Raw genomic sequence first — 20,514 nt, forward strand, 5'->3', positions numbered from 1 at the left:
GACTACACTTCCCAGAAAACCTTGCGCGGGGGCGGAGACGGCAGGGATGCGATGGCGGAGTCGCTGCCCCTGGAGGTGAGAGGAAGCGGTCCTCAGGCCTAGCTCCGGACAGGCCCCGCCCTCAGGGACCCCAGCTTTGGGGAGGGGTTGTCTGACAGCTCACCCGGCACTTTCTGCTTGGCAAAAATGACCCGCCCGGAGGACGCTAGGACCTGCTATTTCTGGGTAACGGCCCCGCTCTGGGGGCCATCTGTCCCCTTTGGCTTGTCTTGGGGGACCATCCTCTTCCTCCCCATCGGACCCAGGAGGCAGCTGCTCTGTCGTCTCAGCGAGAATTAGACCCTCTTTCCACCCCCTTTCCTTTAGATGACCCTCCTCTTCCTCTCTGTTCTGGAAGATGTCTGCTCCATCCCATCGTCCCTAAAGGCTCCCAAATGGTCATTCTACTTCCTCCCCCTCCCTGGAAGTGGGAAGCCGACTGTTCTGGAAATGGGTTTTCTGAGGTCCTTTAGCAAGGAGGACAAGCCTGCTCCTCAATCTCTAGGTCCCCTAGTGATGTCCTCCTTTATCTTTTTCACCCCATGGGATGTTTGTTCATTCTCCTGTCCTCCTGGGGACAGGAGATAACAGGTTTTGTTCCTAATGGCTTCTCCATCCTTTTTGCTCTGAGGGTTGGCCGTCCCCTCCCATTGCCCAAGGGAGACAGGGCATTCTTTGCCATCAGTCCTGGAATGCTTTCTCTCCCTCGCAAAAATAAGCCTGTTCCTCCTTCTATGAGTCCCCGCAATGATCTCTTCTCTGCTTGACCCCAGAGGCTGTCCATACATCCCTGTAGATGTATGGACACTCTTATCACTCCCTCCTTTAGTCCCTCTAGAAAGGCCAATGAATCATGCCCCTCCCCCTTTGCTCCTGGGATTGGTTGCTCAGCCCAGAACACATGTGGTATCTTACTGGAGACATTTTCCTGCCTCTCCCTGTGGTTAGGGGCCTGCCTGGTCAGTGCTGGCTCCCATCAGATCTCTCTTCCCCATGCCTCTTCTCCCTGGTCTTGGCTCTACTTAATAGTCATCCTCCTCTGAGAAATAAACAGTTTTATCATCCTCACCCTGTTCCTTCCCCTTCTATACCCCTTTCCATCCTCAATTTAATCCAGTAAGTATTGTGGTGAGGACTTCTAAAGTGCTTAGCATCTGAGGAGAGAAGGAGAAATCAGAATGAGCCTGGTAAAGTCAAGCTTAAAGAAGGACATTAGAAAAAAAAAGACATCAAGGAAAGAGGTCTGTGTAGGCAAAAGGAAATAGATATGCTGTCTTTATGGACAGTATGGAGGATAGATTATAGAGGTTCTGGGACCAGCTGGCTCAAATAGGCATGGAGATCTGGCAGTACTCAGTGTGAAGATTTGGTCCTAAGAGAACTACGAAACCCTAAAGGTTTTTTTTTTTGTTTGTTGTTTTTTGTCGGTTGTGGGGGCTGAACTCTGGGCCTGGGCACTGTCCCTCAGCTCTTTAGCTCAAGGCTAGCGCCCTAGCATTTTAGCCACAGCCCTGCTTCCAGCTTTTTTCTACTTATGTGGTGCTGAGGCCTCATGCATGAGAGGCAAGCACTCTACCACTGAGCCAACTTTCCAGCCCTGAAGGTTTGTTTGTTTGTTTGTTTTAAATCAGGGATATACTGAAACTGGAATCAGTTTTGAACTGGATCTGTGAGGGCAGAAGGAAGAAGTAGGAATTCAGAAGATCAGAGGAGTGCTCCACCTACTAGATCTATGCAAGACATAATGCTGTATAACTTAATTCTTATAGCACCCCTTTAAAGCTCACTACAATTTCTGTTTCACAGATAGGGCTTAGAGGGATAAGTTGAAAGAGTAGGGTGTTTAGACTAGGTTTATCTACCCTCCCCCCCAAAAAAAAACTCACATTTTTTCTACCAAACTAGTCAGGAAGTTTGATTGTTACTAGGTGGTACAAGCCTGAACTTGAATGGTGCTCAGGAAAGGTTTATTCACAGTAAAGATATTTGGAGGCTGAAGAGAGTAAGCAAATACTCCATGAAGCCTCCATCTAATGCTCTGAGGGTACAGAGCTCTGGTACCCTCAGATCCACAGTGCTATCAGCTGGAGTAGATGCCAAAGGCCCCTCAGCACTAATAGTTGGTAAATGCTCTGTCTTTCCCCCTCAGATGCTCACATATATTCTGAGTTTCCTGCCTCTGTCAGATCAGAAAGAGGCCTCCCTGGTGAACCGGGCTTGGTACTGTGCAGCCCAGAATGCCCTCCGAGAGGTAAGGTTCTCATCCTATCTTGCCCATTCTGTATTGTCTCACTTCAGCTTGCTCCTATCTCTGCTCATCTATCATCTATTTACTATCTAGTCATATATATTTATATACTCATGCATATTTTGCTATGGGTACAGAGCTGAGGCAATCAAGATGAATAATATGTGGTCCACATAAGGAGTACATAGTCCAGTGAAGGAAAAAGACAAGTAGTATGAATGATCTTGATAACCATGGCTCAGTGCAACAGGGACATGAAGGACATCCAAAGGCTATCAACCAACAGTGCAGGGAAGACCTCCTGAAGGAGTAGGATGAGAATTCAGGTTGATCTTCTAGAACTGGTAACAGCACAGGTGGAGGCATCCAGGTGTGGTATAGTTATCTGGAAACATCCAGATAACTGGAACTGAGATACATGTGAGAGAAGTAGTAGGAAATGAGACTAGAATAGGATCAGACTGCAAGTTGGCAGATGTGCCAGGGAGCAGAGCTTGGGCTTTCTCCTAATCACTGTTGTGGAGTCTGTGAGGAATGTTAAGGCAGCCTAGTGACAATATGTGATTTGTGTCATGGAACTCTGCAGTGCAGAGTGGACAGGAGTATAGGAAGACAGCCTAGCAGGAAGATGAATGTAGACATCTTGACATTTATGCTAGTTTGAAAGACAATGTTACAATGTCACAATGTTTTAAGTTTAGTTTCTTTAATTATTAGTGAAGTTGAATAGTTTTTTTTTCAGTAGCTGACTGTTGGTTCTTCCTTTGTGATTTCTATGCATTTAACTATCTGGGTGTTAGTATTTTTCTTACCCATTTGTATGAATTTTTATATATATCAAGAGATTGATTTTTATATATTTATTGAAATATATTCCTGATATGTTTGCCTCTTCATAAGATTGGTAGGCATTTTTGCTTTTGAGACACCGAGCCTGAATTCTGAATATCCATTTTCTGTATTTCCTTCATTGTTGTTTAAAGAGTTCCTTTTTTATTTCCTTCATTGTTGTTTAGAACTCCTTCAGAGATTTTAATAAATATACATTTTTCTTTTTTAATGTAATTTTTAGAGATGTTGTAGATTCACAGCAAAATTATTTCTTCTGATTTTTACTTGGTAAGATTTCTTTTTATTGGGGCTGGGAAGGTGGCTCAGTGGTAGAGTGATTGCCTTGCATGCATGAGTCCCTGAGTTCGATTCCTCAGCACCACATAAGCAGAAAAAACCAGAAGTGGCACTGTGGTTCAAGTGGTAGAGCACTAAGCTTGAGCTGAAGATCTGAGGGACAGTGCCCATGCCCAGAGTTCAGGCCCCACAACAGACAAAAAGAAGATTTATTTTTAAATGTTATGAAGTAATAAGTAAGCTGACTGGACCTGATAAGAGGTAGGCTGAAGAAATAAACTGCAATATGATGTAGAAGTGATTGCATGGGGGCTGGCAAGCTTGGCCTCTCTCTTGTAGTTGGGGAGACTTGTCAGAGGGCCTGAAGAGCATCATCAGATTTGCCTTAGATGATAAGATCAGGCATGGATTGGAGGCAGAGAAAATAGAGACTAGAACCTTTAGGAGGAAAGTGCTGTGACATATTCCTGGCAGATAATAGAAGGACCTGAACGAAGCCAGAAGCAGTGAAGTTGAAGCAGAGAGACATAATTTCAATATATCAAGGAATTGGAGCAGATAAGACTTTGGCCATTGTGGATGTGAGCAGTGAGGATGACTTGGTAGAGGCTGCCAAGAGATTAGAAGGAGCACAGTTAGGGACAGATGGCAAACTCAGATCTGAGTATGTTATATTGGGGCTATCTGGAGAGAGGTCCTTGAAACTCCTAGGGCTTGTTGTTTAGGAGAAGTATATGGGCCAGAAAGAAAGCAATTGGAAAGAAAAGATTGCCCAATGAGATGAAATATGGCATGCCGGGGGTACATGGAAATAGACAAAGATTGTGTGTATGTGCATGCATATATTTGTCTCCAGGTAGAATAAACCAGGAGGAAGCCATCATCTCTTGACTGGGTCTCTCTTCTTTGGTTGCCCCAAAAGAGACCAGTGAGGAGCAGGGTAGCAGGTAAGAGAAGAGCCAGGAGGGCAGTCTCAGACCCCCCAGTGAGAAATACCACCAAGGACAATAGCTAGGAAATTGTCCCTAGCAAGTGGCATGTTGTACAGGACATTGTGGGAGATTGGAAAGAAGCCCCTACATGTTGGTAGTAGAGAGAACCTTACTGGAAGGCTGGGAATGTGGCTTAGTGATAAGAGTGCTTGCCTAGGGCTGGGAAGGTGGCTCAGTGGTAGAGCACTTGCCTTGCATGCCTGAGGCCCTGGGTTCAATTCCTCAGCACCACATAAGCAAAAAGAAAAAAAGCCTGCAGTGGTGCTGTGGCTCAAGTGGTAGAGCGCTAGCCTTGAGCTGAAGAGCTGAGGGACAACGCCCAGGCCCAGAGTTTAGGCCCCACAACTGGACCCCCCCCCAAAAAAAAAAAAGGGTGCTTGCCTAGCATGCAGAAAGCCCTGGGTGTGATTCCTCAGTACCACATAAACAGAAAGAGCCAGAAGTGACGCTGTGGCTCAAGTGGTAGAGTGCTAGCTTAAACTCAGAGATGCTCAGAGACAGACCCCAGACACTGAGTTCACACCCTAGGACTGGGAAGAAGGAGAGGGAGGGAGGAGGGAGGGAAAAAGAACCTTATTGGAGAGAAGCTGACACCATGAATGAGTGAATCTGCTGAGGTGGGGATGGAGGAGGGATTGTAAAGCCAGACAGTAGATGTGGGTGTGGCCTTGTGCTTCCAAAGGTGCAGCTGGAAGAGGAGAAATCAGAGAGGAGAGAAGAGGGGCTGCAGGATGAAGGGAGCTTGATTTGTTGTTTGTGGAAAGAATGGGAGTAAGACAGAAACAATACAACTCCCTGAAGAACTTGGGATACCTCTTCCTGGGGCCAAGAGAAAAGGGCAAGCAAAATCCAAAGAGCAAGAGTGGGAAGGAGGTCCGGGTCCTGCCAGGAACCAGTTGTCAGATATGAACAAGGGAAGAGGAAACTTCTCACCTGGTTTCTATTAGAAGCAGAACAGTTCTTCCCTAAGAAGGCAGGTAAGGTGAAGCACTGCATAGGCTCAGAGCTGGAGAAAATGGTGGGTTAGGAGAGAGTTTCTGGAGGATGGGAAGGGGTAGAAAGGTAAGAAGGAGTCAGGATAGGAGAGGCCAATTTTGGAATAGGAAAGAGGAGAGACCCTGGCTTCCTTGGCAGTATTCATTATCCTCTGAAGAGGCAGCTGATTTCATTAGGAGAATAGACACAGCATCATGAGGGAAGCAAGACAGCAAGTTCTGAGGAGAGAGAGTGGAGGCAGGGCTTTGGGTATAGGTGGGGTGAGGAGGAGCGAAGAGGAAGAGAAAAGGAGGGTAGCATCAGTGACAGTGGTCTTAGAGGCTACCATTATAGAGCTGAAGCTGCTCTCCAGCTAACCACATATCCCAGAGAGGAATCTGCAGGACTCTGTGGGCAGGAACCATCTCCCAGGGCCCAGGTGTGGGCAAGTAGAAGAGGAAGCAGTGTCCTCAGTCACTGATGGTATGGAACAGCTATGGATTGCCAAAGCCAAGCTGGCCTAGGTCTAACCAGCCTAGGATGCTGGATTTGGTAACTTCTTATTTCCCTAACCTACCTCTACTGTTCACATAATCCTAATCTCAAATAAGGATGCAGGCAGTGGCAGTGCTCTCCAACAAACCTAGGCGCTACTGAGAAGCACTGATTGTCCATTGTTGGGTTGTTCACTGTAGAGAAAGAGCAGAAGACTCTGCCCTCCACTGCCTCCCCCATCCCAACCTGAGAGGAGTTTAGCTCCTTTCCAGAGTACCAGGCCTGCATTTCCCCACATTCTTCTGTTGAAACAGGCACTTTAGCCTTGCTTCTAGTACAGAATACAGGGAGGCCTTTTCTCCATCAGGTCTCTGAGCTTGTACTCAGGCCTATAGTTTCAATGCAGGGCTTCACTAGGGAACCACAAAACCCTGGTCTCCCATGGTCAGTGGGCATTTGTTACATTTGTTTGTCTGCTTAGCATACTTACTTAAACAAACTCAGGTTCGAACTTAGGGCCTTGCATTTGGTTCCACTTGCAGTGTGTCCCGTCTCCCCCCCCACCCCCCGCCCCCAATTGTTGTCACTTTTAAAAGTAGGCATTTAGATGCTTCTCAAATGACTTTGTAATTGCTTATGAGCTGCTGGAATGGCCGGGCACCTGTGGCTCACACCTGTAAAACTAGCTACTCAGGGGGCTGAGATCTGAGGATTGTGGTTTGAAGCCAGCTCAGGTAGAAAAGTCCCTGTGAGACTTTTATTTCCAGTTAACCACTCAAAAACCAGAAGTGGGACTGTAGCTCACAGTGGTAGAGCACTAACCTTGAGCAAAAGAGCTCAGGGATATCAAGGACAACACCCAGGCCCTGAGTTCAAGCCCCACAATAAAAAAAGATGTGGGCATGGAAAAAGGAGGAGACTAGGATGATTGGCTGGTCCCTAAAACTGGAAGATGAACTTTTTTGTGTATGTGCTAGTCCTGGGGCTTGCACTCTATCACTTGAGCCACAGCTCCACTTTTGGCTTTTTGTTGTTGTTTTTGTTGTTGCTAGTTAATTGGAGATGAGTCTCACAGACTTCCCTGCCTGGGCTGGCTTTGAATCTTTTTTTTTGGTTGGCCGAGGGGCTTGAACTCTGGGCTTGGGCGCTGTCCCTGTGCTCTTCAGCTCAAGGCGAGCGCTCTACCACTTGAGCCACAGTGCCACTTCCGGTTTTCTAGTGGTTTATTGGAGATAAGAGTCTCACTGACTTTGCTGCCCGGGCTGGCTTTGAACCGTGATCCTCAGATCTCAGCCTCCTGAGTAGCTAGGATTACAGGCGTGAGCTACCAACACCTAGCCTGGAACAGGAATTCATAAACAAAAAGCCCTAAACAGCTTCTCTAGGCTCCTTAAGTTAAGACCACTTGACCTCAGGAGCAGGATAGGGTGATAAGTGGTCTTATCCTAGTATCAAAAGTCCTGCAAGGGTCTGGGAAGGTGGCTCAGTGGTAGAGCGCTTGCCTTGCATGCCAGAGGCCCTGGGTTCGATTCCTCAGCACCACATAAGCAAAAAGAAAAAAGCCAGAAGTGGCGCTGTGGCTCAAGTGGTAGAGCGCTAGCCTTGAGCTGAAGAGCTGAGGGACAGCACCCAGGCCCAGAGTTCAGGCCCCATGACCGGACCCAAAAAAACAAACAAACAAATGTCCTGCAAGCTAGGCCCTGCCTGTTTGTCCAGTACCTTTTGGCTGACAGTTGTCAGCCCTGGACTGGGCCCAGTGTAACTGTCAGTATTCTCCCTTCACACTGTGTCTACCTTGCACATAAGGAGTTAGCCTGCTGTTCAGGCTCTCAGGAAGAGGATGAGAATGCGCACCTGTAGCTTCTGCTGCCAGTTGAGGCCTGTGAGACTTTCAGGCTCCACATAAGAGTGGTGGGGGCGGGTGCTGCCTGGGCAACCAACTCTCAGCTCTCAGCTCCCCCAACACTCGTTTATTCCTCATAGACTGACTCATCCATCCTGCAAGGCTTGGCAGTGGCAAGAGGCATAATTCTTTCCTTTCCACACCTTTCTCTTTCTGACCTTTTCATCTCCCTCCCCAGCCTCCTGCCTTAGCTCTCCTTAAATCTGAGAGGGACCCAGACTCGGGAGTCCCTGATGTCCTATCTCAAGAGATCTTCTATGAGTGCTGTCACTGGGAAAGGCCATGATTTGGAGGTGGGATCCAGAAGGGAAACCTAACCAACCTCTGATTGCTGTGAGAAGCTGGTGCCAGTTCTTACACACATTCTGCTTGCCAACATAACAGCAATGGTGGCCACTTCTGTCGGAGGCAAAAGCCAGGCTGATTTCTACCCCCATCTCTACCTGGGAGAGTCCTGCTGATAAAATTTTGTAGGAGCCCATCCTGCATGTCACTATTACATTTCCCTTTCCCTTTTGGTGCTGTCAGTGAGATACACAGCAAGAACAGTGGCTTCTTTTGCAGGCACTGGTAAGATTTCAGGGAGCTTGCTTTCCTGCATTAGGATGCAAAACCAAGGGTCTTATTTCACTACAATTTGCTTGCAATCTAAGAAAGAAGGGAACAGCCTTGAACATGCTAAGTGAGCACTCTACCACTGAGCCATATCTCTAACCCAGGGTCTAGGATTTTAGAAGCCAAGTAGTTTTTCCTTCCCCTACAGGCCTCTTGCATACAAATTATACTGACTTCCTCTTGGCTACATAAGAGCTAGGAAGATTTAATGAAAATAATTTTCTTAGGTGGAGGCTCCTATACTCTTGCACCAGGCAGCTTATACAACTTAGTGATAAATGTGCCTCCTGGGTCATACCCTACTCTCACCATGCATTCCTTATTCTTGCTCTCCTGAACAGGGCCAGCTCAACTTCCTTAGCACCTCCTCTGAGAAGGCTTCTTCCTTACCTTTTTTTTTTTTTCCTCCTAGGGGTGGGGTGGTGGTGGTGATGGTACTGAGGCTTTAACTCAGGGCCTGAGGGCTATCCTTTAGCTTTTTTTGCTCAGTGCTGATGCTCTACCACTTGAACCATATCTCCATTTTGGCTTTTTGCTAGTTAATTAGAGATGAGTCTCCCAGACTTTCCCGCCCAAACTAGCTTTGAACTGCGATCCTCAGATCTCAGCCTCCTGAGTAGCTAAGATTACAGGTGTGAGCCACTGACACCTGGCTTCTCCTTCCTTATCTAGATGTGCTACAGGGATTCTCCTGACTTCGGGCAGTCCTACATGTGTTTGTTCATGTGTGCTTACATGTACACATACATGCTCAGGCACATGGTCTTTCCTTTACACACAAAACTATTTTTGCAAACATTCATATGCCTAGGGCACTTTGAGGCCACCAGGGGCTCCACACTTCACTGCCTACTGCAGACTTCTGGCACCTGGGCCACAGAAAGTTGTAAACACTGCTTCACTTCTTCTATTTATTTATTTATTTATTTATTGTCGGTTGTGGGGCTTGAACTCTAGGCCTGCACGCTGTCCCTCAGCTCTTCAGCTCAAGGCTAGCCCTCTACCTCTTGAGCCATAGTGCCACTTCCAGTTTTCTGAGTGGTTTATTAGAGATAAGAGTCTCACAGACTTGCCGAGCTGGCTTTGAGCTGTGATCCTCAGATCTCAGCCTTGTGAGTTGCTAGGATTACAGGTGTGAGCACCAGGCGCCCAGCTTTTACTTCTTCTAAAAACGCTATAAATAACCTACAAAAATGGGAGGGAAGAAGTGGTAAAGCATTAGCCTTCAGCAAAAAAGAGCTGTCTGCTTAGCTAATACCAAGTTCCTAGAGCAGGAGACTGGGAACATGGAGGTCAGGGCCTCCTTCTGAGAGTTTGCAAGGTTGGGGTCCAGATACTTTGTCCTCTTGCCCAATAGGGTTTCATTGGGCTTCCTTCAGGTCACATCTCAGCCCTCCTGTGCTCAGCCAACTCCCTGCTCTGTGCCTGCCCTTCCTTAGGCATCTAGTCCTGTCCTTTCACTAATCTTCTTGCCTGCCTCCGATAGGCAGCACTCTTCAAATCCCAACATGATTTGTTGTCCCCACTCCCATTTCCTCCCTACACCCTTCAACCACACATCACAGTGGATCTTCATTGTGGAGGAACCCTTCCTCACCTGCCCTCAACCTCTGGCCAGAGAACTAACCTTAGGCCTACTGCTACTCTATAGAGAAAAGTGCGGTACAACATCCCTGTGTCCTCTGCCTCACTCTCGGCTATCAAGAGCTTGGGCCTCCGGGGCATCTCCTGCATCAGCTTAGTCAACCTGGATGGCTCACCAGCCTCCCACCAGGTGCTCCAGTCCATTGCCTACCACCTAGGCCCACACCTGCAGAGCTTGTGCCTGGGTGGGGGCAGTCCCACAGAGGCCTCCTTTGTGGCTCTGGTCCTGCGATGCCCAGCCTTGCGCACCCTTGATCTCAGTGGCTGCAACAGCCTTTTTACATCAGACATGCTACTGGCTCAGCCTGAGACAGCACAACGTGTCCGGCAGGCGCTAAGTGGCCTCCGTGAGCTCAACCTGGCCGGCCTGCGAGACCTGACTGACCTCAGCTTCAACCAGCTCAGCAACTGTGTCCCCAGCTTGGAGCGCCTCTCTTTGGCTTACTGCCACCTTACCTTCGAGTCAGCCCCAGCTTGGGGTCCCCAGGGCTCCCCACCCTTTGAACTATCCTTCCAAAACCTGCTGAAATTCGTGAAGGAACGGGCTGGCAGTTTACGCTCCCTGGACCTAAGTGGCACTGGCTTACCACCTGAGGCCCTGCGGGCCCTAGGCCAGGTGGCTGGGCTGCAGCTGCAGGAGCTGAACCTGCACAGCTGCCGGGACCTCTCTACAGAGGCTGTGGCCACTCTGTGCCGTCAGCAACCTGGCCTTACTTCCCTGAACCTCAGCGGCTGCTCAGAACTGACTGATGGGGCACTTTTGGCTGTGAGCAGGGGCCTACGACATCTGCGGCACCTGAGCCTTGGGAAGCTGCAACGGCTGACAGATGCAGGGTGTACAGCCCTCGGGGGCCTGCGGGAATTGCAGAGCCTGGACATGGCTGAGTGCTGCTTGGTGAGCGGGCGGGAGCTGGCCCAGGCCCTGGGAACAGTACGTGGAACTCCACCCCCATTGACCTCTCTCAGGCTGGCCTACTGCTCTTCACTAAAGGTGAGCAACCCTCTCTTCCTCTCTAGGGCAGCTTGGAGGGTGGGGATGAAGGGCTTGCCTGTAGCCCCAGGCAAAGTAGTTAGAGCATAGCCATGGTCTGGAAGAAAAGAGAAACCCAAACATAGGCTGTTGGCATGCCTCCCCAGAGTCTCCACTCTAGGCCCAGGCAAAGAAAGTCCCAAGACATTAAGTGTATCCCAATACTTACATACGTATTCTGGAAGCAGGAAGGCTGGAGAAAGGGTAATGGAAGAGAATGGCAGGGAAGGGGGCTCTTAAGAAGGCACTCAAGCAGGACCTCCAGAGAGAATTTCACATGGTAGTAGAGTTGCTTCCTAGCAAAAGTGAGTCCTTTCGTATGGCTCATTCTTGTTCCTCTGGATGGCATTTCTGTCTTCTGAGAATGTCGCACAGTCTCTCCTTACCGGGTTATTCTTTCAACCTATTACTGTGATGTGGGCACTACCTGTCTCTCAACCTTGTTTTGCTGTAAGTGCCCCTTTCCTGGGCCTATTTATTCCTTTGGATGTTAGTGTCTCTTACTGTTCTCCTGGGCCTCACCATCCCTGTGCCTCCCCAGCCCCTCTATATCTCCCTAAAAGCCAGCATCCTCTGCCCAGGCCCTCAGATCCTGCTGCTCCATCTCTATTTTTCTCTGCAGGTGACAGTCTCAGTTCTGACCACAGCCTCACACTTGTGGTTCAAGTTCTAGAGGGAGCACTTCTGATTGGCTCTGCTTAGTCACCTGTTCACCCCTGGCCCAATGGGCTGAGGGTCATCCCATCCTTTATCAAGAGTTGGGAACACAAGCAGGGCAGATATCTTGGAAATTTCTACCTACATTCTTTCTGCATCATTTGCAGTCAACTTTTGTCCGTCAGCAGCCTCTTCATGGTTCTCACCCCCATGGGCTACCGTGTCCGCTTCAAACTTGGATAGCCAGCGTGGGCCATGCAGCCTGGGTGCTGCCTGGGTCCTCTGGCAGCTCCCTGTTGTCTTGTTCCAGGAACCTTGGGCAGACCCTTGCTGGGGACCTCTACTCTGGCTTCTTCTCCCTACCTTCTAGGACGCATCTGTGCTCTCCATGATCCCAGTGCTGAGCTCGAGCTTGAGGGTGCTAGACTTGTCATCTTGTGTGACTCTCACCAACCGGACCATGCAGGCCATCTGCTCCTACCTCACCCACCTCTCAGTCCTGCGCCTGGCTTGGTGCAAGGAGCTCTGTGACTGGGGGCTTCTGGGGCTGGAGGAACCAAATGAGGAGCCTGCATTAGGCCCCCAGGTGGGAGATCTTAAGGCCAGGGAGAGTGGGGTGACCTCTGGGCTCAGCTGCCCTCCTAACCCTTCCCAAGTTTCTCTTTAGAAACATATGAGGCCAAACTCAGGAAGAACCTGAGAAGCAGGGGTTTCTTTCCACAGTCACATGCAGAGCTGAAACATCAGGCCTCGGACTCTACGGATCCTTCTCCCCAACCACAGCGCCCCTCCCTGCTCAAGCTTCAGGCCCTCCAGGAGTTGGATCTCACAGCCTGCAGCAAGCTGACCGATGCCAGTTTGGCCAAGGTGTGGGTAGGCTGAGGATCTTGGGGCTGGAGCCAGGGGCCTGGGCCAACCCACTTTTTACATGGCATGCCTTTCTTATTGAGTTCCTGTCACACCCCTGAGGTGGGAAGGGGCCCAGGCTCTGAGTTCCAATGCCATCTCCTTTACAGGTGCTTCAGTTCCCCCAGCTGAGGCGGTTGTCACTGAGCCTATTGCCAGCACTCACAGACATGGGTTTGGTGGCTGTGGCCAGGGGCTGCCCCAGTCTGGAGCGTTTGGTGCTGAGTCACTGCAGCCATCTTAGTGATGAGGGCTGGGCCCAGGCAGCCAGGTCCTGGCCAAGGCTGCAGCACATCAACCTATCCAGCTGTAGTCAACTCACAGAGCAGTGAGTGTGTGACAGCACTGAGCAAATGGAGCCACAGTGCAGGGGACGGGCTGGGGCCTTGGGTTGGGCTAGGCACTCATCCAGTGGCCTTTCTACAGAACACTGGATGCCATTACTCAGGCATGCAAGCAGCTCCAGGTGTTGGATGTGGCCATGTGTCCTGGTATTAACATGGCGGCCATCAGGCGCTTTCAAGAACAGCTGCCTCAGGTGACCTGCATCCAGTCCCGCTTCGTTGGAGGGGCTGACCTGACTCTCACACTCTAAGACCAGGTCAGTAACCAGCCCTACAGCTTAGTCTTTACCATAACCTTTGGTTCCAGCCCAGGTCTAAGGACTTAGGAGTTTGCTGTAGGGCCCCTTGCCTCCTGCTTCAAAGTTTGTCTAGGACTCAATCTAGGTCATCCCAGGAAACTTCCTGCCCTAGGCTTCCCTGCAGGCAACAGTCACTTTCCATTCACCCTGTTTGGGAGGCCAGGCCCACAGGCAGGCTCAGTCTGGTGCCGGGACAGAGTAGACCCTGTACTTCCCTGCCCACCCAACATCTTACACCTAAGGCCAGTATTCTTTGTACTTGCTCCCTCTGAGTGCTCTCCCAGCCCTCATATGCACTGAGCTTTAACAGCCAAACTACCTACTTCTGGTAAACCCAAACAGAATTAAAAGTTCCAGATCTTACCTGTTCTGAAGTTCTCAGACTAAAGGGCCCTTCATCTCCTACCTCAGTTGACCCTTCAGGGCTGGTCAACACTAACTCAATCAGGAGACATTAAAGCCATTCCCAGCACAGTATCCTGGACATGCCTTGCTGCAATGGTACTGGGCCCAGCCAGAACTCAGGAACAACTGGTTAATGATGGCTGATTCAATGTACTGTTTTCATAGCGGGTAGGAGACGGGAAAAGAAAAATAGGACAGCATCTCTGGGTAGAAGAGTCATTATAGGCCTTCTAGCCCAACCCTCTAAACAGTGTCAGTGACTTCTCAACAACATCTATGAGATGTCCCCACACTTTGTCCATCTATCCATCAATTCTAGAAGTACTTAGATGGTGCTTCATGTAGGGGTTGAGTGCCAACACTGCTAGTCCCCAGGCCAGCTGGAAAGACAAATAAGCCAACTGTCAGGGGTGATCTAATGTGATGAGTGTGTGTGGTAGAGAAACCAGAATTCCAGGGCAGCAATGAACTTGGAGGGTCAAGGAAGGAATAAAAGCAGTGAAAAATGAGAGAAGGGCAAGGTAGACGGTGGGGGGGGGAACTATGGGGGTACACATAGGCAGTCCAGAGCTATTGCTGAGCCGATAAGAGTAGGCTCTGATGAGGTACAGAGAAGATTCCATTCAAGAATGGCTGCAGACTACAGGTACAGTAACTAAACTACATGTCTGCAGCCTACCTATCTCAACTCTGCTCAATCATGGTAACCATGACCATTAGTTCATAGACAATGAATAGGGAGACACTTAAGAATATAGAGTGTATATGAGTGTGTAATGACATGATTTATGATTTACAAGGAAGGTGGAATAACAGGTACTGAGACGACTGGAACACAACTAGAGGTCAGAAGTCAGGAGATAGTTGCTGAGATGACAGTAGCATGGACAATGGACTGAAGACACTGAAAAGGAAGAATGGGCAGTATGGGCAGCCCAGCTACATCTGGGATCCCTGCCTCCTGTTTCCACCTTGAACTCAATAACAAACCACTCTAAGTGTGATGGGAAGTCTCTCAACCCAGCCTGGCACACTGGATGCCTAAGGATAAGAAGTGCTGGCTGGGATGGGGGAAAAGACAAGTGGATTCTCCAAATGAGATGCTGTTTCATCTGTCTTTAAGGTAAACTACTTGAGGAGGTACTAGGTAAGAAACAGTGAGTGGCGTGGATAAGGAAGGTAGGTAGCAGCACTCAGCCTGCCTCGTGCTCTTCTGTGCCTCAGGGACTTGGAGCCTCCATTCCTCCAAGCCTGACCTGCCAGACCCAACACCCCTTCTTTAGCCTTTAAAGTGTCTGTTTTGTCTGTGGCCTGTACCTCATTCATACTCCTGAGTTGGATTTTGGTGCTGGCACAGGGGCTTGAACTCAGAACCTTGCACTCTTGCTTGGCTTTTTTACTCACAGCTTGGTGCACTGCTACTTGAACCACGTCTCCAGTCTGGCTTTTTTCAAGTTAAGAGAGTCTCATGAGTTTATCCAGGCTGGCTTTAAACTTCAATCCTCAGATCTCAGCCTCCCGAGTAGCTAGGACTATAGGCATGAGCCACTGGTGCTCAGCTCTGAATTAGGTTTTAATGGCATGCAGAGCTTTCAGTAAAGAATTCCCTTTTGTCTAAATCTGCTTAGAAACTACACCGGCCTCGGGATGCTCTTTGGAACTAGGGGTTTGGTTCCTCAGCAGAAAGTAGGTCCCATTATACACCTCTCCTTTCATGCCTCTCACCAGAGACCTCCAAACTGCAAAAAGGACTAGCCAGGACAAGCAGAGATGAAGACTGAGTTCTGAGGATTGTAAACAGCATTCTAGAAGCATTGCTCCCAGACTCAGCCCCTGTAATGTTGCCCAGAAAGCATCTCTTTGGAGCAATGCCTCCTGTCCTGCTACTTGGCAGGTGCCAACAAGACAATAGGTCATGCCTCTGTGAGTTCAGCACTAAAGGAGAATGAGAATAATCCCCACAGTCCCTGCCTCCCATGAACACCAGACCCCCAAGTGTGGCTGCTAAGTTTGTGGTCCTGCCTGATGTCTTATTCATGAGCTAAGTTTGAAGACAAAAGAGGGATGACTATCCATATTTGTCACAGGCTTGGCCCACAAGGTTCAGTGCTTGCTTGATACACTTTATTTCTGCTGCAGCTTCTGCTGGCTAGGGGCCCCATTCTGCTCTACCCAATTTGTGGTTGCTGCAGTTACAGCAACTGTGGCCCTCACTCAACCTCATTGTCAAGGTTCAGTGATGCTGCAGTCATAGCAGAAGTTGAAGTTGGTGGGGGGTGGAGGCACGGGCGGTGGCTGCTCTGGGATGGGTATGTTCTCCAGCTCCAACAATCGCAGCTTGGTCTCCATGGTCAGTAGCTGCTCCAGGTCCAGCCGGGTTTGCTCACTGCCCATGGGGCTACCCAGCAGGGCGCACAGCCCATCCGTCCACAAATAGAACTTGGGACAGATAGGGGCCAGCTCAATGAAGGTCTGCCCATCTGATCCCTCAGCCATCTGCCCAATTCAGCCAAGCCCAGAGACTCACATCCCGCTTGGAGGGGGCAATGAAGTTGAGGTACACCTCTTCTTCCCCATGGTCGTAGCTGATGGAGAATGCCAACTCACAGAGGTCCTAAGGAACCAGAGGGCAAGAGCACTGAGCTAGGAACAGACAGGCAGGGGCAGGTGGGAAGAGGCCCACGGCCCCGCTGCATTCACCTTGTTCTGCTTCCCAGAGCCCTTCTCCCGGATGTGGGGGCAGTCCTTGCCAGTTAGGAGTGCCCTGATGTCAGCTACAGCGACTGCAGGAAGAAAACCAGGCTGACCATTGGGACCCTAGGCAGCCCCAGGGCACAGGGCATCTGAGTAAAGCAGCTGTCAGAACCCTGGCCCTGCCCTCCTTACCCTGTTCTGGCAGGCTTTCTGGGGCAGGGGGGTTGGCACCCTCCTCCACATCTCCATACTGCAGCACCTTGTGGTTGGGTGATAGGCAGCAGAACCACAGCTTGTCTGTGCAGAGAAGGGGAAGAGGGAAGGAGTGATGAGAAAGGCTCTGACCCCAACCTACACACCCTGTGCCCCTCCTTGACCCACTCAGAGACCCTGACGTCTCCGGCTGCTGATCTTGCGGAAGAGTGTCCCTTCGCATAGGCGGAGCAGACGCTGCTGGCGGATTAGGCCCAAGAGCTCTGGCTTCAGCTTCTCCCGCAGCTCCCTGGGATAGAGGGGTGGCAGTCAGTGACCAGGACTGACCTAGGGCACAGTCCACAGGGTACTTGGGAAGATGGGAACTGGTACTGAGGAATCTGTCCCTGACAACTCACAGTATGGGAGGGGCGAGGGTGCCCTCCTGGTGCAGCCGCTCCGTCTGCCGCAGCCGCAGCACCTCCCCATAGGTGAGTGTGTTCACCTTGGTCCGGAAAAGCTCCAGGGATGTGGGCTTCAGGGCCAGTGTACGGGCCAACTGCTCCCGTACCACCTGCATGACCTGAGGCCACCCCAAGCACAATATGGAGCCTGACCTCTGGGCCTCTTTCCAGAACAGACCCCTGCTTGGCCTCCCAGCTCTTTCTCCCCCCGCCCCCACCTTGTCAAAATCCTCCTGTGTCGCCCGCATCTCCTTCCAGGTCTTATTCAGCAGCTGGATGGACACGCAGAAGAGCTCATGGAAGCTCTGGTCTTGGCTGAAGAACATGGGAAAGAAGTCCTGGGCCGTTTCGGAGCCTGGAGCAGGGGGGCAGGAGGGGCTCAGGGAGAAAGTGTGTATAACCCCTGGCCCTCTCTGCCCTTCCGTCCCCTGTCCCCGGACATGCTGGACCCAGCACCACTCACAAGGCTCCCCGACATGGAGCAGTTCGCACAGCAGCACTGTCAGCTGGATGCTGCTCCGGGCAAAGGGGCACTCATGCTTATCCTCCCGGCTGCTGTTCTCCAGCACAAACTGGGGTAGTGGGCACAGGGAGTGGGACAGAGTCTCAGCTAAGCCCATGGGGATCCTGCCAAGGTGGGACTAGTGCCATCCCTGCCACCCTGTCACTGACCCGGCTATATGCACTAGGGGCATGTCTGGAGAAGTAGAGCATGTTGTCCAGAGCCAGCAGGCCAGGGGGCACGCGCTCCAGGTCCTGGGCTGGGTTGCTGTTCTGGAGGTGGGAGCACAGGCAGCTCAGGAAGGGCCACAACAGCCCTTGTAGAAGCCTCGGGTGGGGACTTGGGTAGAGGTTACTCACAGAGAAGCCCAGTTTGCGAAATTCTCGGGCACAGAGGGAACGGCGGCGGTCTGCACTCAGCCCAGTGCCCAGAGATTCCCCCTCTGGCTCAAAGGCAGCCTGGCGCAGGGCCTGCAGCTGCTCCCGCTGTTCCTGGGGTTATTGTTGGATAAGTATCAAAATCAGAGATTCAAGGCCAATCTCCAAGCCATCCCCAGACTGCTTCCCCCAGGACACACACCTGACTGTAGGGGTCGAGTGGTGTACGCATACGTGGCTCCAGCAGCCCCAGTGTAAGGGCCTGCAGCACATATAAGTGATGAGCCATCTCATCGCCCAGCGGCACAGCACTATGAATGATATTCTGGAAGACAGGCAGGCTGTGGATGTGACTCACTGGGAGAAGAGGGATAAGGAGGGAGGAGGGCCCTCGCTGGTCCAACCGTTCCTACCTTGTAGATGAACTGGCGAAGGTTCCTCTGCCATAGGTAGTCAAGCATTTGCTGCAGGAAGTGTGAAGGGGGTTCAGTGATTGATCCTCAGGTTGGAACACTATAGCCATCAGCTGATAATCCCCACCCAGCCACCAGTGACGCTCACCTTACGTTCAACAGGACTGGCTCCCTGTAGCAAGGCTGTCAGCAGTGCCATGGCCTTGGTTTGCAGCTGTTGGTTCATCCTATGGCAAGAGGAGGGGTGGGCTCAGTTGCACATACTGGGTCCAGGTCTAGTACTTCCCTCCCATCTATATCCCATCCCTGAGGCTTACACTTGCAGGTGAACCAGCAGCCTATCCAGTGGCACCTCACTCTTAACCAATTGGCCCATAGCAGGGCTGCTCAAGGTCACACTTTCCAGTAACCCAAGGGCCAGGGGTGGCACAGAGGCATCCATCAGGTTCATGTTCACATAGGACACGACCTGTAAGAGGGGTAGAGGTGATCGCCACCTCGCCACCACAGAAGGCCAGATCCTGGCATGACCTCACTGCCCCCACCTGCTGTCCTGGGAAAAGTCCACCTACCTTCTTCACAAAGGGGATGCCGAGTGTCTCCCAGGACACCACGCCGTGTTCCATGAACTCCAAGAAGGCCCTCAGCCCAAGAGCCAGCACCTCACCTAGGCTAAAGGAGACCCCTGGAGCTGAGCAGAACCAGACCAAATTCTACAAGCCCTACCACGTTCCCCCACCCCATCATAACCCTGTGCTCACTCATCCCCATCCTCAATAATGGTGCCCAGTCTCTGAAGCCCATCACGGCTGATGACCTCCTGGGCAAAGGTCATGTCTGAGGCCAGCAGGACGAGGTGTCTTAGAGCTTCTTGGCGCCGTTCACGTCTGGAATTCTGCAGTTCCCCCAACAGTTGCTCAGCCTTCAGATCCTGGCAGGGGCAGGGGCAGAATAAAAATGGATGAGGCTGGACATGAGGTTAGGACATGAATTGAAAGTGTACAGATACTGGTGGCCACTAGGTGGAGCACTGCTGGAGAGGGTTTCCAGATCTGGGGCTGAGGCCTTCGGGCAGAAAAGAGGCAAAGGGGCCGGGCAGAGGGGATGGGGATGGGGCCAGGAGGGACATTACTGGGGCAGTGCTGAGACATAGGATGCTGCCATTCTTGATCTCCGCCCGATTCTGGAGGAAAATAGAAAGAGGAGCAAAGTCAAGGAGGACTCAAGGTCAATTGAATCCTCAGTGAGGGAGGATTTAGGGGTCAGTTAAAAGAAAGCTCTTAGATATGGGGAATGAGTCTGTTCTATCAGAGCCAGGTGGATTATTAGAAGGGTCATAGGGTGAAGGCTGGGGGCTGGGGACTCACATTCTCGGTGATGTATCTCCTGTGCCCATCAGCAAACTGCAGGGCAAAGCGTTCGGAGTGAGTCAGGTTCCACCTGCGAGGCACACAGCTCAGCGAGGCAGGTAGGGGCCCCTCTTCTCGCCCGCCCCTCCCCCACCCCGCTGGCCGTCACTCACGCGTCGCACAGCTCCTTCAGCACAGTGGCCAGGGGCTTTGCCTACAGTAAGTGGGAGCTGTCACTCAGGAGCTGGGAATGGGTGGAAACGGGGGTGGGAGGGGAAGGATCTGGGGAAAAGGTGGGGTGCCTGTCCCAAGGGAAGGGGATCAACCAGCGGTGGGCAACAGGGCAGGTGGAGGCCGGGCAGGCCAGTGACCTGGTCCAGCTGGATGAGCTGCGGGATGGCGTCACGCATCTGGACAGCAATCTTCACCACGTTCCGCGGAGGAGCCATAGTCCAGCCGACGGTGGGCGCCTGCACCTTCCCGACTGTGCCGCTCCCGCCGAGCGCGTACCTGGCCTGGAGCCCTTTGGGTGCTAGAAGGGTGGCCCTTCGCCCACGATCCGGCCCCGGTGGGCTGCACTCCTAGCCCAGGTTCCCACTCCCTGCCAGGCACCAAGGCCTTCCCAAGGGAACCTCGGCTAGTTCCGGGTTGGAGTCTGGGGGTAGGAGGGTAGGATGGCCCTGCCCGCCCCGCCCCGCCCCGCGGAGGTGGCCCCGCCCCTCCCCACACCGAGGTGCGCCGGTGGGGGCAGGGAGGACCGGCTGCCTAATGTGGCCACACCTCCCATTCCAGCAAGGTGACCCACCCTGTCCCGCCTAGCCAGCAGTCTCAGGGAGGGGCCCC

At 51.6% G+C, this 20,514-nt stretch overlaps 2 protein-coding genes across 6 annotated transcripts; one reads left to right on the forward strand and one right to left on the reverse strand.

The window, feature by feature from the left end:
* Nucleotides 1-29: 29 nt before the first annotated feature.
* On the forward strand, nucleotides 30-15,323 carry Lrrc29 (leucine rich repeat containing 29). Of its 5 annotated transcripts, none has more exons than XM_042700849.1 (8): nucleotides 30-75; nucleotides 2,189-2,290; nucleotides 10,047-11,030; nucleotides 12,097-12,312; nucleotides 12,450-12,593; nucleotides 12,743-12,960; nucleotides 13,059-13,233; nucleotides 14,481-15,323. In XM_042700849.1, the coding sequence occupies exons 1-7, from the start codon at nucleotides 52-54 to the stop codon at nucleotides 13,225-13,227; spliced, it is 1,857 nt and encodes a 618-aa protein (XP_042556783.1). In that variant the 5' UTR covers nucleotides 30-51; the 3' UTR covers nucleotides 13,228-13,233; nucleotides 14,481-15,323. The 5 variants fall into 5 exon arrangements, with proteins under 5 accessions (XP_042556783.1, XP_042556784.1, XP_042556785.1 ...); XM_042700850.1 differs by having other exon boundaries at nucleotides 14,485-15,323; XM_042700851.1 differs by lacking the exon at nucleotides 12,743-12,960 and having other exon boundaries at nucleotides 12,450-12,595.
* Nucleotides 15,324-15,782: 459 nt separating this feature from the next.
* Elmo3 (engulfment and cell motility 3) lies at nucleotides 15,783-20,451 on the reverse strand. The gene is made up of 20 exons (XM_042700848.1): nucleotides 20,043-20,451; nucleotides 19,845-19,885; nucleotides 19,690-19,762; nucleotides 19,455-19,505; nucleotides 19,084-19,253; nucleotides 18,895-18,994; nucleotides 18,640-18,791; nucleotides 18,471-18,549; nucleotides 18,323-18,373; nucleotides 18,112-18,234; nucleotides 17,892-18,023; nucleotides 17,703-17,804; nucleotides 17,494-17,602; nucleotides 17,249-17,385; nucleotides 16,986-17,149; nucleotides 16,764-16,876; nucleotides 16,567-16,671; nucleotides 16,381-16,463; nucleotides 16,208-16,294; nucleotides 15,783-16,119 (listed from the first exon to the last, which is right to left on the reverse strand). Exons 1-20 carry the CDS (start codon nucleotides 20,118-20,120, stop codon nucleotides 15,907-15,909), a joined length of 2,163 nt encoding a protein of 720 aa, XP_042556782.1. The 5' UTR covers nucleotides 20,121-20,451; the 3' UTR covers nucleotides 15,783-15,906.
* Between the last annotated feature and the right edge of the window lie 63 nt (nucleotides 20,452-20,514).

This window comes from Dipodomys spectabilis, unplaced genomic scaffold, assembly GCF_019054845.1.
Source record: "Dipodomys spectabilis isolate Male_0828 unplaced genomic scaffold, ASM1905484v1 ptg000273l, whole genome shotgun sequence".
NCBI classification, from domain to species: domain Eukaryota; kingdom Metazoa; phylum Chordata; class Mammalia; order Rodentia; family Heteromyidae; genus Dipodomys; species Dipodomys spectabilis.

What these genes read in the sequence shown, in the direction of transcription:
- Lrrc29 (XM_042700849.1), top strand. Translation starts at nt 52, where the DNA reads ATGGCGGAGTCGCTGCCCCTGGAG. An exon ending in CCCAGAATGCCCTCCGAGAG is followed by an intron (nt 2,291 to 10,046) that starts GTAAGGTTCTCA and finishes GCTACTCTATAG; the next exon opens with AGAAAAGTGCGGTACAACAT. An exon ending in TGTAGTCAACTCACAGAGCA is followed by an intron (nt 12,961 to 13,058) that starts GTGAGTGTGTGA and finishes GCCTTTCTACAG; the next exon opens with AACACTGGATGCCATTACTC.
- Elmo3 (XM_042700848.1), bottom strand. Translation starts at nt 20,120, where the DNA reads ATGGCTCCTCCGCGGAACGTGGTGAAGATTGCTGTCCAGATGCGTGAC. An exon ending in GCATCCCCTTTGTGAAGAAG is followed by an intron (nt 18,792 to 18,894) that starts GTAGGTGGACTT and finishes CCCCTCTTACAG; the next exon opens with GTCGTGTCCTATGTGAACAT. An exon ending in ACCCTCGCCCCTCCCATACT is followed by an intron (nt 16,877 to 16,985) that starts GTGAGTTGTCAG and finishes CCTCTATCCCAG; the next exon opens with GGAGCTGCGGGAGAAGCTGA.